Genomic DNA, 18460 nt, shown 5'->3' with positions numbered 1-18460 from the left:
CGGTTTATGTACCAGTGTGCACTACAAACCTACAGATTCTCACAGTTATTTATTGTATTCATCGTCATATCCATCACATGTGAAGAACTCCATTCCTTATTCTCAATTTCTTAGACTTCGACGTCTCTGCAGTGATGACTCCGACTTTTCCAGCAAACCAGGATGTGCCAGTTTTTCGAAAAACGTGGCTATCCTGTCTCTGTGGTCAAAGAGGGCCATCATCGTGCCCAAAAATTTGATCGACAGTCAGCACTACAAACGTCACAAAAGGATAATAATGACAGAATTCCATTCCTTTCCATCCTCATAATCACACAGTCAGAAGTATCATTCTTAATGACTTTAAATTGACTCCAAAATGATCCCGAGACTGGTAGAATCTTTTCGCAACCTCCACTTATTACATTCAAATGCGACAAAAACATAGGCAACTTTTTAGTTAGAAGCGCGCTCAAAACTAACGAGGAACCCGGCACTTTCAAATGTGCGCGCTCACGATGCAAAACTTGTCTTTTCATTCTTAACACTAGTAAGATATCGGAACCTAAGCGATCTGTTAAGATCACCGATCGTTTCACATGTATATATAACTCCGCAAATGTCATTTATTGCATAACCTGTACGTTATTTTTTATTTTTTTTTTAATTTTAATTTTTTTGACTTTACAGGTATATAATACAAAAACGTAGAAAAATATATAGACAGGGCTTACAATACTTGCACAAGTTACTTTAATTACCAACTGCAACGAAAACTATGCTACACTACACTACACTACACTACACTACAACCAAGAATTAATTAACAAATTTAAATAAAAATAGAGATATAAAAAGTATAAATAAATAAAGTGTACGGGAATTATAAAAAACGAAATTAGGATAACAGCTACTATTGTTTTCATTGTATTGATGGAATAAGAGGTTTCCATTTCTTGTCGTGGAAATGGATTTTGTTGCTTTTTCTCGCAATAACGCGTTCGGTTTCAAACGTTTTCTTAAATTTATCGACTAACAATCTTAATTTTAGAGGGCCCTTATTTAGCTTACAGCGATAAATAAAAAATTTACTTTCAAGGACAATGTAATTGATTAGGATGTTTATACTATCGCTCGTTTCTACAATCCCGAGAAAAACATCCTTTTTAAGATAAAAATCAAAAAAACTTCCAGCTAGCAGGATCGGTGGACAGATATCTCTTCATGCAGATTATTCTTTGGGCAGGGATCACAGACTCAATACTGGGCATTTTTAAGCCTCCTTTATCAATTAATTGGGTTGATAAAATCTGTGCGCTTTAACTTTACGTCAACATTTACTAGAGAAATCGGTCTCCAGTTTTTGATCAATCTCCTGTCTTTGTCCTTTTTCTCAAGTAAAGTTATTACGGCTTGTTTTTGCGTCGTTGATAATTCTCCATGCAAATAGGCATAATTCAAGGAGTCACCTAGAAGCAATCCAATTTCTGGCCAAAAGAACTTGTAAAATTCTACTGTGAGCCCATCGTTCCCAGGAGTTTTAGTGTTGTTGAAGGTCGGCAAAACCTTGAAGTATTCGCAGGGGCACCCAACGAATCTGTTCCTCACATTATCTGTTCCCCAGAGGAATCTTGCTGGCTGGCAAAAATACAGGTGTTTCGATGAGCTGGCTGGGAAATTTTGTTATTGATAGAGGTTTTGCCTGGAAATTACTGACTTTTTCTAGCATTTCAATCCGAGCTAGCTGTAGAAACTCTGCAAGAAGACTGAGGACGACAAAAAAAAAAAACCCCTTCCCTCTCCCAAACATACGACGGCTGGTCATAGTGATTGCGCTTGCGGAAAAAACCTGTTTTGTCCCGGTTTTGTCGCTTTTGTTCGGTCGTTTTGGATCGAGGGATTTGAAAGCGCGCGGAATTCCTGGCTGGGAAACCAACCAATTTTATCTAGCTGGCTGGGAAAAAGGAACAGATAATGTTTTCCCAGAAACACTGAAAAACACCTGAAAATGCCTTTATAACATTTATTTTCATTAACTGGGGTATAATAATATATTTTACAACAAATTGGTCGTTGGGTGCCCCTGCATTCGGAATATGTTAACTGGCCCTCACACGTCAGTTAACTTGGGAGATGGAGAGAAATTTTCAAGAAAGCGACAAGTTGAATGGTCACTGTTCGTCGTAAATTTCCGAGTAAAAACTGTAAATTTCATTCGTACTAGTGCTCGGGGCAGTAGTCTCTTCTCCATTTGTTCTAATAAGTTTTCTTATGCAGCTTTTCTTCTTATCACAATTCTCTAAATTCAAGAAATACTTGCTGTTCCCTTCCCCCTGTTCGTACCATGTAGCACGGGATCGGATGATTGAGCCTCTTACAATGTAGTCATATTATTTTTCATACTCTGCTTTAGCCGATTCCAGGTTGGCAAGATTTTCTTGCGTTGGTGATTGTACAATTCTCTCTTCGCATATTGTAAGCCTATTTCAATTGTTTCGATTTTCCTTCTCCTTTCTTGAGCTTTCAATTTACTAAAAGATATACTTTCCTCGCAAATTTTGTATTTCATCCAATCCCATTTAATTCTCACATCAATACAGAAAACAAATTTTATCGAGCCACTTAAGAAAGTTTTACGTAAACGCTGAACAAACAAAGCGTCATCCAAGAGACTGTTTTTGAATTTCCAAAAAGATGGGTCACGCTACTGATCATCCAGACTATCGATTTCTAAGGTTATTGTACTGTGATCCGTTCTTATGGCTGTCACTATGTCAACCTTTGCTACATCATCTTGTAACGAATCACTAATGAGCTAATAATCAAGGCGTTTCTGGATAATTGGGCTTTTTTGTCTCCAAGTAAATTTCTCTCTATCGGGATTACGGGTTCTCCAGATGTCGACGTCTACTAAATCGTAATTCATCAAAATGTCCTCCACACACTTAACTGAATTTCCACCCGAGCAGTCTAGATCTGGATCCATGGTTACGTTTAAGTACTCTCGTAATATAATTCTTTTGTCAGAATAATAAAATCCTTCATGTACGTTTCGCAATAAATTATACATTGGCGAGACAGGTAGACGACTAGGCGACTAATTCCGCGAACACCTTCGCGATGTTGAGAAGAATGACAAGGGTGCATCTAAGCCAGTCGCTCGTCATTTTAATCTCCCTAACCACTCCAAACAACACATGGTTATCTGCGACCTTTCCTTACATCTAGGTACGACGGAAAGCCGCAAGAATCTGGAACAAAAATTCATCTTCAAAATCGGCACCCTCAAGCCCCACGATACTAACAAACGCTTTTCATTTACCTAATGTATTCCTGTTTTTCACGCTGCCCCCAAGTTACCACCAATAGCACAGCTCCTACTCTACTATAAAAACTACAAACAACCCATAATTCTTCGATTCGTTCTCACGAAGGGCTAACGCTCGAAACGTCAGCTATTTTAAATCCCTGTACGGTGGCCAATTTGCATTATCAACTCCGTTGATAAAACCAAATTTTTATTTACTACTTCCCCACCGACGCAGTGCCACAGTTTCTTTAGAAACTATCCCCTTTTGCACAACTTTTATTCCTCCACCGTAGGGCCAGGTCACTAAGTAAACCAAAGTAAAATGAGCTATTGAAATCGCTTAATGTTCCCGGTTGCTCTCTTCACAGAATGAGCTATAGAGAGAGCAACCACAAAATATAAACAGAGCTCTTACTTGAATAAGCAGTGAAGATGACAAACGCCATGCAGCAGGCAAGACAAAGCTGATAACGCTTTGATAGCAAACCGTACAATGACATGCAACACTCTGTTAAAGTTGGTGCGGGACGAGACTATCTGTGGGTAAACAAAAAGAGAAAAAGAGCTCAGGAGAGTGTCAAGCAGAAGGCAAGGACCATGCAAATCTTTAAGTTCCTGTCACCCCAACAAACCTTTCCGCTTGAATTATTCTCTGCACTTGTCTTGTTATTAGGGAGTTTAAGCAAAGACGACGGCTACGGCTACGGCAACACCACAAAGCAAGAATATTATTAGTTAAAAAAGGAAAAATACTCGTTCTGCACATGCACCACGAATTTCCGTGCATTTCTCTGCCGTACTCCACAAAACGGCAACGTCAAATCACCATCTTTTAGGTTTTGAAGACAACGTGAGCATATAACAATGAAACAGTCATTTTCTGTTTTGACTTTGTAACCGTTCGTACCCATCCAGTTACAGGATAGTTTGTCGAATTCTCCCAACTCCCCGAGTGCTTAGATGAGGCTATGTAAACACGGAAAAAAGTCCTCTACTGCTTTTGTAAAATATTTCTCAAAAGAATTTGACAAATGACGGAAAATACCGTTGTTTAACTTCTTGATTGAAAGAGATTTTCTTGATACATGCTTAAATATCCTATCGGCCAATCAAAACGCGCTTTTGACAACACATGTCACAGCCATGTTTATATACCCTCAGCGAAACAAAGCTATTGACTAATGAGAGTGCGCGTACTATCTTAATTATTTTATGAAAATAGTTGTTACACTCAATCGCTGTTGGAGATTTCGCCGGAAAATTGCAGGTTCGAGCTGATTTTGAAAGTTCTCAAAAATCTCGAGTACCTATTAATCACGGATTGTACGACAAGATCGTGCGATTTTTTATTTATGGTACATTCAACAAAATTACTCAATTCTGATTGTGCTTACGCGTCGTTTCCATGGAAACTTAAAAGGTACTTCTACTGAGGACAATTTGGGATTAATTGTACTGCTCTCGACCAATCAGAATTCAGTAGTTTTGTTGAGTGTACTATCATAGTTGTTATGATTGCTGCTACCATTGTAATTTGTAAGTTCCTTGATGTAAATATGTAATTTTAGTGATATATGGTGAAAAGCGACTCGAGCAAATAGTGGATGTGTGCGCTATATAAATACAGTATTATTATTATCATTATTATTATTATTATTGTTATTATTATTATTATTATTATTATTATTATTATTGTTGTTGTTGTTGTTGTTGTTGTTATTATTATCATTATCATTATTGTTATTATTATTATCATCATCATTTATTGGAAGGCGTCGTCGTCATACGAGCCTACAAGAAATACCGCTAGCCATGATCCCTTCAGGTCGTCAGAGCTCCGCTATGAGTCATGATTTCAAACTTAAGGAAGGAGAGGGCTAAATTAGGTGCACGTTTTAGTCCGTCACGCAATCTTTTCCGGAAAAGATTTATCTATTTGTTGATTGATTGATTGAGATATTCAAGCCAGTAAATAAGCGGCAATAACATCAGTTTGATTAAGCGATCTTTATAAGATACGTCACTACTATTTTGTAGGTCTTCTTTGCACTTTTTCAACTAGGAATAAATTGCTGATAACAGACTGAGGTGCCTATAACTGAGAGCAATAGCAAAAGAGCGCACGCACTAATGAACAGTAAAGACGCAACAGCGCAAAACTGCAGACAATTCCTGTGCAGCTCCTTCTAATAAAGCCCAGTAACCTATTTGCTCTAGCAACTATCATGAGTATATGATCCTTCCAAGAGGTGTCATTTACGATCACTACCCCCAAATCAGGCTTTTTCACTTGACACAACTTCCACTGCCATTTATACTATAGCTACGATATGGACCAATACGCTTCCTAGATATACGCAGATTACTGCACTTTGTAGGCTGAAAATACAATTCATTTGACAAGGACCACGTGGTAAGAGAAACTAAATCCAGCGTCGCACTATCAATTACATTTGGCATGTCATTTACAAATAATAGAAAGAGAATCGGTCCAAGAAGTGACCCTTGGGTACATCTGATCCAACGCGATCGGGACTGTGATCGGATTGCTCGACTGGACCTGATAACATACCAGCTAAGTTTGTCAAACTGGCGGCCGAGTACCTGGCCTCTCCTCTTACGAATATCATCAACTCATGCCTTAACAGGAACGAATATCCCCTGTTGTGGAAGACTGCGCTCATTAGTCCGATTCCTAAGGTGGGTGAGCCACGGACAAACTACCGACCCACCTCCATTTTACATGTATTATCTAAGGTTTATAAGAAATTGGCTTTCAGCCAAATTACTGATTTTCTCACCGAGAATGCCATCTTACAATCTAACATCAGTTCATATCGGAAGTGTCACTCCACTACAATCACAATATTGGCGATAAGGGATGATATTATAAAGGCCATGAAAAGGGGTGAAATTACACTGGCCGTCATGACTGACTTCTCTAAGGCTTTCGACACTGTTGCCTTCGAAAAAATCCTGTCTAAGCTGCACCAAATGGGTTTCTCGAGGTCCGCCCTGCAGTGGATAGCAAGTTATTTAAGGTGGCTCAAACCAGTTTCAACACTTGAAAGAAACGTTCTTATTAGAAGGATTGACACTTCAACACTTTATAACTTAACAGCAATGTTAGGGTACCATATCAAATACCAATTATTGCTAAAAAAGATTCGGTCATTTTTGTGACGTAAAAGATTACCGTGGCAACAGGAAAGCCCTGAAAACACACCCCATATTTTGGCTTAGCTTCTCATATCTCAAAAACGAACTCGGCGACCCCCATTTTATGTGTTTGTAATGTAATCAGCATGCCAGAATAAAACTTTCTGCAACGTTTAAAAAAGATCTGTCGAGCGGATTTAGAGCCACCTTAAATAATTGAAAATTGAAGGTAGCCCTGAATCCGCTCCACATAATTTTTTTAAACTTTGCAGAAGTTTTATCTTGGCCTGCTGATCACTTTTGTGCCATAAAAAATTGGGGTCACCTAGTTCGTTTTTGAGATATGAGCAGCTAAATCCAAAATATAGGGTGTTTTTGCAAGGCTTTCGTGGTGCCATGGTAACTTGTTAAGCCACAAAAATGACTGCATCTTGTTCAACAATAATTGGTGTTTCACACGGTACTACAACATTGCTGTTACGTGATAAAGTGTTGTAGTGTCAATCCTCCTAATAACAAGATCTCTTGAAGCGTTGAAACTGGTTTGAGACACCTTAACGGACCGAAAACAGTTTGTGCAAGTTGATGACTGCTCATCAGCACAAATCAGTACTACTCACGGGTTTCCTCAGAGATCGATTCTAGGACCCGCTCTGTTCAACCTCTACGTGAATTATCTATCTTCTGCCGTTCCATGTGAAGTTGTATGTCATCAGTACGCGGACGATACGACGATGCATACTCATTTCATGCCATTGATCTTGAAGTTAGCCAGTCGGTGATTCAAGACGCGCTAAACAAGCTGCCAGATTGGTCCTTAGAATGCAACTTAGCTCCGAATCCGAAGAAAACAAAGGTGATGATGCTGTCACCATCTCAGATATCAAGGACACATGGATTTGAGACACTTATTCTCACGGTTAACGGTAAAATGCTCAGGTGTGTTTCAAATTTTCGCCTGCAGGGGACCCAAGTCAATCAATACCTTAACTTTTATTTTTTAAATATGCACACTTACACCATAAAACATTGCAAACTACAGTAAACGATACAATGAGTATTGCAATACGAACGTGACATGAATTACAGCACTACTAAGCACTAATTGCATTAAAATTACGTTTTCTAACATGAGAAGAAAAAGAAAGAAAAAAAAAAAAAAAGAAAAGAATAATAATAGATAAAATAAATAAATGACATACGACTTCTAGCACTTCTAAAAACCATCTCTTTCCTTTAGGGTTACATTTATAATGATAGTTTTAAAATAGAGGAATCAATATTTAAAAATTCAAGGTTAAGGTTAAGGGTTTAGGAGACTCGTTGCAGCGGGGACAGAAGTGGCTTCCATTTCTTTGAATTTCTTATTGTGTTGTTTTCCAATTGGTGCGTCTGTTTCAGGGAAAGCAAGAAGTTGTTTTGGGTTGGGGATCGTTCTTTCGAACGGCAAATCCAAATGTAGTGCTTAGCCATTAGACAAAAAAAATTAATTTGGAGTTTAAAATTGGAGTCGTCTGGCTTCAGGCCTAAGGCCGTTTCCATTCCTAAGTGGTTCTCTTTTGAAAGCACGTGGCACGCCTGCAGCCATATAGAGAGGTCATTCCAAAAAATTCTACTTTTTTCACATCCCCAGAATAAATGTAACAGATCTTCTTTTTTATCATGGCAGAAGGTGCATGTTCCGTCCTCTCTAATTCCTATTTTTTGCAGAAAATTATTGGTCGCCAGCCGTCTATGTAAAAATCTGAAATTGAAGTCAATTAATTTGGAACTCTTTGTACACGCAGCAGACAATAGGTAGGCTTTTCTCCAGTCAATTTTTACCTTGGCTGTGGACCGGATTTCTTTCTGCCACCTCTCTTGAGATAATAGAGGTCGTTCTGCTTGGTCAGAAATTAATTTCTTGTAAACTATTCTCGATGGTTTTTGGTGCTTTAGGAACGTGTTCATGAAATTGTCATACTTCAGCTGAGACCTCGGAATCTGTTGCTGTAAAGGTTTAATAGCAGAGATTATGCCAAAAAAAGTTAGTGGTCTGACTTTTAGTTGATATTTATTTTGAAAGCTGGCAAGGGAAAGAAAGTTGTTAGAATCATCCATTAAATGTTTTACTTGTGTTATACCTTTGGAAAGCCAATCTTTGCATAGTACTGGTGCATTGTTTATCCTTATTAATGAATTTTGCCAGAGAGGTAGAGCTAGAAAGTGATCTTTGGACACTATTTCTTTCTCAAAGAAGGTCTCAGACCATATTTCTATAACTTCTTTAACAAAAGGGTCTTCTATGTTTAGATTACCAATGTCTTTTTTGTTTAGGTTTCCTTTAAAGACGGCGTTGCCTCCATATGTTGCGAGTTCTAGATCAAAAAAAACTTTCCATTTGCTGCAGTTTTCTGTGTTCAGGTATTTTTTAATCCAGGTAGCTTTAAGGGATTTGTTAAAAGTTGTAATATCGATCATTTTGAGTCCACCTTCAGAATAATCATTGATGATAACCTTGCGTTTAATTTTATCACCTTTATCATTCCATAAGAATTTAAAAAACATCCTATTAATCTCTTTAATTGCATGGTGCTTAGTTTGCAACGATGTGAGTACGTATACAAGTTGCGATGCTACTAGGCTCTTCAGAACAACAATTTTCCCTATTAAGCTAAGTCTTCGAAATTTCCAGCATCCTAAGATAGATTTAACTTTCGTAAGCTTTTCGTTGTAATTTAAAGATATTGCCGCATCGCGATCCGTTGCGAACCAAACGCCAAGTGCCTTAGTCTTTCCCTTTTGCCATTTAAAATTCATTTCCGGGCAAAATGTTTGATTGCTGTTTGTTTTAGACCCTATCCAGAGAGCTTCTGTTTTCTTGTCATTCAGTCTGAGGCCAGATATTTTACCAAAAGCTTCTATCAAAGAAAGCGAAGACTTAAAGGATTGTTCAGATCCATCTAAAATGAGCGTCGTATCGTCTGCATATTGGCTTAATTTAAATTCAGTATCCTGTATCTTAATACCTCTAATTTCGCTTTTATTTCGTATGGCTTCAGCGAGTATTTCTACAGAGAGTATGAAAAGGTAAGGCGATAGAGGGCACCCTTGTCTGACGCCTCGGCTTAGCTTAAAAAAATTGCTTGTCCATCCATTGTTTAATACGCAGCTTTCGATGTTACAATAAAAGAGCCTGACCCAACTTGACAGCGAGGGACCAAAACCAAAATGTTGAAGAGTTTTGTTGATAAAAGACCATTCGAGAGTATCGAAAGCCTTTTCAAAGTCCAGAAAAAGGAGAAGTCCAGGGATTTTTTTATTACCTGTATATTTGATGACGCTATCTAGTGTACGTATGTTGTCACCGATGCATCTGGTTTTAATGAAGCCTGTTTGATCATCTGATATTAGCTCTGGTAGAACTGTTTTGATTCGCTTCGCGATGGCTTTTGAAGCAATCTTGTAATCGCAATTTAATAGAGTTAAGGGACGCCAATTTTTAATCAAGATAGGGTCAGATTCCTTTTTGGGTATGAGTTTGACAATTCCTCGCCTTTGTGATATAGTCAGGTTACATATTTCATAGGAGAAATTAAAAGCGCTGGTGAGGGTTTCTCCTATGTCTTCCCAGAAAACCATGTAGAATTCACATGGTAGGCCATCTGTACCAGGTGATTTCCCTGCTGCCATGTCTTTTAGGGCCTCCAGGCATTCCTTAGCAGTTAACTGGCCTTCACAAGAGGATCGCTTTTCGTCATTTAATAATTCTCGTGTGGGTGGAAAAAACTCTTCCGGAAAGTCGATCACTTGCGTTTTGGAACGGTACAGATTTTTATAAAAAGTCTCACACTCATGTAAGATTTCTCTGTCTGATTGAACCAGCTTGTTTTCGTTAATTTTCAATTGAGTGATTGTTCCTTGCTTGCAGTGTCGCTTCTCTAGGTTAAGAAAGTATTTAGTATTTTTCTCACCTTCGTTATACCATCGAGACTTAGATCTTATAATAGCTCCTTTTGTTTGGTATTCAATTAAGGTTTCATGTTCGCGTCTTTTCATGTCCAATTCCATCCACAAATCTTGGGAGTTATTTGCAAGGGTATTAGCAATTCGTCCCTCGAGGGTTTTTATTGATTTTTCAATGTCATCCTTCTTTTGCTTAATATTTTCCTTTTTTGATTTTCCATACTTCATTGATGCTTCTCTAATTTTCATTTTTATCATTTCCCACAATAGCCCAGGTGTGACAGTGTTATCTTGTGCATATTCGTGCTTAGTTTGAGTTATAGCTGCTTTAATTTGGTTTACATATTCTTCATCCTTTAGAAAAGAGGTGTTTAATTTCCAAAATCCTCGTCCTCGTTGGTTATTGTGCAGAGATAATTGCAAGGTGATCATTGAATGATCTGTTTTGTAACCTGGGACAATGTCTGCTTTGGTGGTGTTATTAGCGATACAATGACTTACGAGAAAAAAGTCAAGTCTACAATGTATTTCTGGGTTTCTTTGCCTCCATGTGAAGTGTCGTAATCCAGGGTTTTGGACTCTCCAGACATCTATCAAGTCAAACTCACCGGAAAAGCTATTTATAACTTCCAACGATCTTTTATGTGTTCTTGCTAGTCCGCCTTTTTTATCCTTCTCAACGTCCAGCACTAAATTGTAATCCCCTCCTATTATAATCTCATCGCACTTGAGATCGTCTAAATGTTGAAAAACAGAAGTAAAGAAAGTGGGATTGTCATCATTTGGTGCGTATACGTTTATCAAAGTCAGTTGTTTCCCGTTTGTAGTCATGTCACAAACTAGAAAGCGTCCCCCGGGATCAGAATATGTTCGCGAAATTTGGAAAGAGAAGTTATTGTTAAACAATATAATAACACCTGCCTTTTTACTAGTGCCACAACTGAAAAGAGCTTGGTACCCCCATTCGGCCCGCCAATCATGCATATTGTTTTCCGTACAGTGAGCTTCTTGGATGAAATAAATTGATAACTGCTTTTTTCGAAGCCAGTTAAAGAATTCCTGTCGCTTAGTCTTGTCTCCTAAACCCCTAGCGTTTATTGAACCGATTCTAAGTTCCATTCCTTTTGTTATTATTAAGACGAGAGAGGAATTTAACAGTTTTCACCCCAAGGGTAATGAGACGGTAAATTATTCTGATATGTGTCTCTGAAATGTAGCATACCCATTTAGTGCAAAGTAAAGCGTACAAACGACTGTAATAATAAAGAATAAAGTGCATCACAGATAAACTGAAAGGGAGCAAAGAACCTTGTGTATACCAACAGAAAGACATATACTAAAACTGATAAACTGATAAAAGGGTTAAAAGATAATTTGTTGCGGGAAAAGTTCGTATCTCTCAGTTGCTTTGCAAATTGTAGAGACGCTCTCCACCAGCCGTGAAACATTCCAAAACAGTTATAAGTTATCTAGATCTTCTTCAGAAAAAATTCTTACGGGGGCGCCTTCAGGCGAGGTTTTAATGTACATCTTACCGTCCAACGTCCAAACACTAGTAAGCGTTCCTTCCTGCCTTCGTTTGTTGGCTTTTCCGACCATCCTTCTCCTGTAAGCTGTAAGGTTCTCATTAACAAAAATTCGGTGCTGTTGTCCAGAGGAAGCGTAACTTGGAAAAAGATCCGAGATTTTAACATGCTTTAATTTAACGCGTTCCTTGTAAATTTTGGACTTTACCTTGTGACTGCAAAATTTAACTATAATAGCCGTGCCCCTCCTCAGCTTGTGAGAAATCTCGATGTCCTCGGGCTCTACAGTTATGTTCAAAGCTTCGGCCACTTTAATGACTGCCGTATCCGTATCCGAATATGCATTTTGTGGTATTCCGTGTATTTCTAGCGAGTTCTTTCGCGTGTATTGTTCCAAATCGTCGAAAGCAGACCACAATTGTTCAGTTTCTTCCTTCTGCTCTCTAAAGTCATCTTTCACCGCTTTCAGCTCTCTCCTCGTTTCCTCCAGAAAATCTTTTAAGGTCTTGTTTTCGTTCTTCGTCTTTAGCAAGGAGTCCTTCAGATCATTGAGTTCCTTCTCATTAAAATTTGCGGAGTCTTTTAATTCTTCAATTTCCTTCCTAAGTTTTAGATTTTCGGTGAGTACCGCCGCTATTTGGATCTGAATATCCACCAATAACTGCTTGATTTCGAGGAGGCTTGGCTGTTCTTGTTCGTTTATCTTGTGTATAGATTCTTCAATTCCTGCACCATTGTCAGCGGCCATATTGGCCGTCTTCTTCGCAGTACTTGTCTCGGCTTCTTCTACCGAGCCACGATCGCCTCTCTTATTTTTCTTTGCGGGCATTATCGTTTGCAAAGGCGCATTTCTTACTCTAGAATATTTATACTATAATTTGAAAAGACTACATGTCGGAGAAGCGTCTACTGTGCAAAACTAAGTGGATGTCAATGAAACACGTCCGGCCACCATGATCTACCGCGCAACTCCACCGCTTCCGAACTAGGGTTTCGTTTCTGTCGGCACCCTGGAAGGAGGAGAATAACTTGAAGATCTCTAGCTGTTACGCTACATCAATTAGATTAGAAAATTAAAGCACTCAACTCCCGTCCATGTCCGAAAGCAACTGACAGAATGCCTAATTGTATCTAAAATTGACTACAATGATATTGTTAGTCATTCAATCCCGGAATATCTATTAAAGCGCCTACAATGTGTTCAGTTAGCCGCTGCAGGTTTCGTTCTTGGGCGCTATGCGCATATGCCGGATTTAATCAAACGTGGATGGATGCCAATAAAGGAACGCAGAGAGAATCATTTACTTAACACTGGTTTTAAAGTTTTGGATTATAATGACTGGCCGTCCTATCTTGAGCTAGATTTTCACAATCCTACACGAGCACTGAGGTCTTCGAGTGGAACGACGTTAAAAGTACCCCATTGAATCGAGTACTTTCCAGGACAGTGCCTCCAAAGTTTTTAATTCATTACCCTCTGCTGCAATGAACTCTGTTGTTTTTAGTGATTTTAAAACTCAAGTGAGGGTGTATGTGATAAATAGGGCAAATGCACGTTTGATAGCTTGATTTGTATATATCTTTGATTATTTACCTTTGTTGTAGCGTCTTTAATACTATATATTATCAATATCACTATGGTCATTATTATTTTTTTAGCACTGTTATAAAGTTTACAGATGAAGAGCCAGCTTTCAGTGGAAACACTGTACTAAAACCATTATTATCATTATCATTATCATTATCATCATTATCCGGATGGTGTCAGCGGTATGCTGTTTTGGCTGGTCCACTGCGACTCTCGAGGTGATAAACCTGTTGATTACGGAATCAATAAGGTGATTCGGATACCTCAGCTTACGGAAAACGTCTCTCAGACGTTCACACGCTTCTGAAAAATGCGCCCAAGATGACGATAGCCGGTGCGTGCGATCAAGCATGGTGACGAGCAAGCCATGCTTGTAGCGGCTGTCCACATGGCTATGATAGTGCAGGAGTAGCCCTATGTTCGTGCTGACTCCCTTGCTCATAATAATAATAATAATTATTATTATTATTATTATTATTATTATTATTATTATTATTATTATCATTCGATGTATTTTGTTCTTCCTCTTCATTGGCCGAGAGCCCACCACGTGACCTGCAAATAACTGCCTACAAATAAGTGTTTTGTGGCTCATAATATTCTGCTCATGCCCAGTTGACATCACGCTCTTGTGAGAAAAGGGCAGATCGGTTCCCCGAGCTGTTAGAGAATGATTCGACATCTTTAGTTGATCAAAAGAACAGTGAGAATACTAAGAAAGGACCAAAAGTTGCACTTAACGTATTTCGAGAGCATCTCAAGGAAAGAAAGGTAGACGAAGAGTCACTCGTGTCATCGACGCGAAGGACAAGTCGGCGAATGCATATGTACTGAAGAGATTTTATGCTGAAGCCAGAAAAAAAGAATGGCGAGCTTTACACCAAAGCTTCACTTGTCGGGATACGCTTTGAAAACTGTGAAATTCTTCAGCTTCGTTGATGCTTAGTGTTATTGAACGTTTGACTGTAAGTACAATTTGAAGTCTACAAATATAATTATGCTGAGAAAGAAACCAATTGATTGGTGCCATTACTCGACTCTAACCGACTTACGGCTTCTCGGAAACAAAAACAAAAAACAAACTCTGTGATCGAGTGATAAAACAATTATTGACTTCGGTTATCGCAAAATATCGTGATTTGTCAGTGTCTCGAAGATCAATTATTTGCCGAAGCCGAAGGCTTCGGCAAATAATTGATCTGCTTGCCACTGACAAATCACGATATTTTGCCTAACCTCGTCCAAAAATTTATTATTATTATTATTATTATCATCATCATCATCATTATTATTATTATTATTATTATTATTATTATTATTATTATTATTATTATTAGCAAGGGAGTCAGCACATTCTTTCAACAGGATGGTGGGCAGTTTAACATGTCCGATTGCCTTTTTAGAGTCCAATGAACGAAAGATGTCCACAATTTCATCAACTGACACTGTGACATGAGATAATTGTTCAGTAACGCCTGGGAGAATTGGTGCGTTCAGATCAATTACACACTTCGAATGATCCTGGTAAATAGATTTGAAAAAGTCATTAAAGGCTTCTGCCCGCCCACGATCATCAGAGAATGAGACATCATTGTAATTTACCTTGTCAGGTATTGGCTTTTCGTTGCATTTGAAGGAAAAGAACGACCAAAACCGTTTGGAAGTCTTATGATAATTTCTCCTTTCATAACGAAGTTAATTTTTAATTTGTTGCCTTAACTTGCAGAATTTTTCCTCTCGTTGAGGAGATTTTGAGTTCCTGATACGCCGCCATAAGGTCTTCTTCTTGTTGATATCCTTCGCTAAGTCCTTTGATATCCATGGAGGACGATTTGAATGTTTATAGTTTACCTTTGGGACGAAGGTGTCTACAGCAGCAAAAACAAGTCATTCCACAAATCCCAAAGAGAATCAAAATCTTCAATACAATTAACGCTCTGAATACCATTGCTGAGTGGAGTTAACAAAAGGACATGTTTAAGAGACTCAAAATTTGCATTTTTGAAGTCGAAACGCTTAAGGCGAGAAATGTCTTTAAAATTTACATCCACAGCAAAGTCAAAGAAGACAGGAAAATGATCCGATGAAAGTCCTCTGACTCTAAACTAGGGACCAGTTTTAGGCTCGCACATAAAGGAAGGGGTGTTTTTTAGAACAAGATCCAAGATGTCGTTACCCCTAGTAGGTTGCTCTACTGATTGAAATAAAAATCCATCAACAAATTTGCAAAAGAAGAATCATCACCAGATGATGCAAAGCCTGAGCCTTCTATCCACTGTACGCCAGGGAAGTTAAAATCACCTACTACGATAATAGAGTAGTGATGACCAAAATCCAAGGATCTTAGAAAACTAGTGAATTGCTGAATAAATTGTTGATAGTTGTAAGGAGGGCGATAGCAGTTTATGGGTAAGACACTACGATCGTACTGTATAGGTTTGATATTTCAACAACAACCATTTCTAAACTTGAAAACTCTGACGGTACTTCATGGAGAGTCGAAGACAATGTACTTTTGATTGCTGTCATAACTCCACCACCAAATCTACAAACCGATCACATCTATAAATGTTATACACAGTAGGCAATATCTCGTGATCCATGATTGATTCGTGTAGCCATGTTTCAGTAAGGCAAATAACATCTAGGTCTAGTCCATAAACGATATCTTGTAAAACCCCAAGCTTCGATTCAAAAGCAGAACCCTCCGCAACTTAAAAGGCTTTTAAACTTCTATCGTTTTGCATAAAGCAGCTTAAAGATTTCTGGTGAGGTCCAGGATCAGGCAAAATGTCGCCACAGCGCAAAAGGATCAGTCTTTCAACAAAAGTTGCTAAGCAGAGGCCGCCATGCTTGACCATTTTCACGATCGGTCTGTGCAGTTTAGTTGATCCTTCTCTTACTACGATGTAGTCTCTACAAAATGTAGGACGAAACTGACGTCTAGATGTAAGGAGACCAGATTGATGCCTTAAAAGAGACAAGGCTACCAAAAACAAGCTCAAGAAGCAGAGAGAAAAAGGACGCTTAACAAACACGTCCGCCGCCATATTGCTTATTTGATATAATGGCATACAAAATGGTGTATGTGAACATCTAATGTTCACATAATGGTGTGAACATCGAAGAGAGGCTGTTCATTCGTCACGAATAACTGATTGTAATGGATCCAACCAGACTGGATTTCTTTTAGTTCAACATTTTAAAATTCTAAGCCCTTCGCTGAGTAACATTTCATATATTTCAGCGCATAAATTTCATTTTCATATTCAACCTGCAAATTAAATGAATCGAAAAGCGTTTCTGCATTTCTCAGTCTGGAATTAAGTTAAGGAGTACATCCTTTGCGTAAGTGTCCTTCAGCTGTTTTCAAAGTTATCACGAAAGCATATGACTCACTGAAACCCATATGATTTAAGTCTTACTTTCACTGCCATCTTCAATTGTCGCACTTAAGAAATGAATACGAAATCTCCTCACCGAACAGTTTTTGTTTCCAGTTTTGTCCCAGACGTTTTCCATTCAGAAAGGCCCTCGCTCCTTCAAATAGCGAGAATTTTCTCTTTCTATGAAAACTGTCAAATTTCCTTACTACTTTTCCAAATAGTTTTGCGGTCTTCTGCGAACTTAGGCGCCTTAAAATTAAAGACGGTAGAATGTTTTATGCAGTTCGATTTTTCGACGAGAAAAGACCTGCCCCAGGTACCAAATCACAGCTGTTCGGGTGGCAATATGCTTGCGGGTATTTTGAGATCAGCTGCTTACCGTTTGGACTTCCAACCTCAAAATTAGAAGGAGCTACATCAAGATACGGGTTGTTCAGGGACTGAAACATCTTATTATAAAATGTGTCGTTAGTTTTAACGGAAAATTTGCAGTAATACTGTACTTGCCAATAAAACTATCGAGGCAAGAATGTCCAGTGGAAATAGTTTTACTTCATGAATTTTTTTGCACTGGTGTATAGTTTCCTTCTTCCAATGACGCTTTCGTTACATGAGAGAAAAACAAGATAATTCTGAAAAGAAGTCACCTTTATCGCAAGGGATTCAGGAGAATATCTTGATAACATCATTCCAAGAGGGAAATTCTTTTTTATTGTTGTTGTTAATTGCCTTCTTTGATGTAATAACCATGTCAACCAAAGCAATCACCATTTGTGACGGAGCTCTCGCACCTCCATTTTACTCCGAGCCGTTTACTCGGAGACGTTTTTCTTCTTTCAAAGAGTCATATATAGCGCGTTCTTGTAGTCATTTCATTTGGTTTTCTTCGGCGTTAAACCTTAAAGCTATATAAGTTATGTTGTAACTTCTATTCCATGTATTCCTATTCCGAAAAACGGTCAATGGAAGGCACCCTTTGTAGAAAACAATTCTATTGCAACTAAGAAACATCTTACAATTCAAGGGGAAGCTAGCGCATATAAGTAACCATGCGTCACCTCAACCTCACATGTGAAAGATAAAAATAATATCTTAACTGCGGGCGGTGAAGATTTGATTTTTTAGTAAAAAGTTAAGGAAAATCCTAGTATTTCATTAGTATTTGTATAATAAAAACTGAATACGAAAATGAAGATTACGCTCAAAACAAGTAAGTCGTGTATACACAAGATGAAAATTACATAACTTATTGCCCCAGCTGGGTTTTGGCCAAAAGACCCGAGAAGGCCATAATAGAAGGCTACGTGTATATAAAGAAGGTCAAAGAAGTAAAGAAAAATTGGTACTGTGTGGCAATCCTGATTTGAAGAAACCGGGCGCGCAAGGTGGTACCGGGTAATTTGTCAGTTTGCTCGCAAGGTCGGGCAAATTTATAAAAATGATTTTTAGTAAAAAGTAAAGTCCTAGTATTTCATCATTATCTATATAAGAAAAGCTAAATACGAAAATGATGATTACGCTCAAAACAACTAAGTCATGTATGCACAAGATGAAAATTAGAAACCCT

General features: G+C 38.3%; 1 protein-coding gene across 1 annotated transcript in view; it reads right to left on the bottom strand.

Moving 5' to 3' along the window:
- Positions 1-17176, bottom strand: part of LOC138033015 (uncharacterized) — a 23529-nt gene extending 6353 nt beyond the window's left edge. The window contains exons 1-2 of the mRNA XM_068880747.1: positions 16988-17176; positions 3705-3826 (exon numbers count right to left, since the gene is read on the bottom strand). Coding sequence (XP_068736848.1) covers positions 3705-3789 — 85 coding nt within the window. The 5' untranslated portion in view covers positions 3790-3826; positions 16988-17176. The remainder of the gene's footprint in view (positions 1-3704; positions 3827-16987) is intronic.
- Positions 17177-18460: the final 1284 nt, after the last annotated feature.

This window comes from Montipora capricornis, chromosome 14 (genome assembly GCF_036669925.1).
Source record: "Montipora capricornis isolate CH-2021 chromosome 14, ASM3666992v2, whole genome shotgun sequence".
NCBI classification, from domain to species: domain Eukaryota; kingdom Metazoa; phylum Cnidaria; class Anthozoa; order Scleractinia; family Acroporidae; genus Montipora; species Montipora capricornis.
Note: the sequence above shows the minus strand (reverse complement) of the source record. Positions and strands in the feature narration are given on the sequence as shown.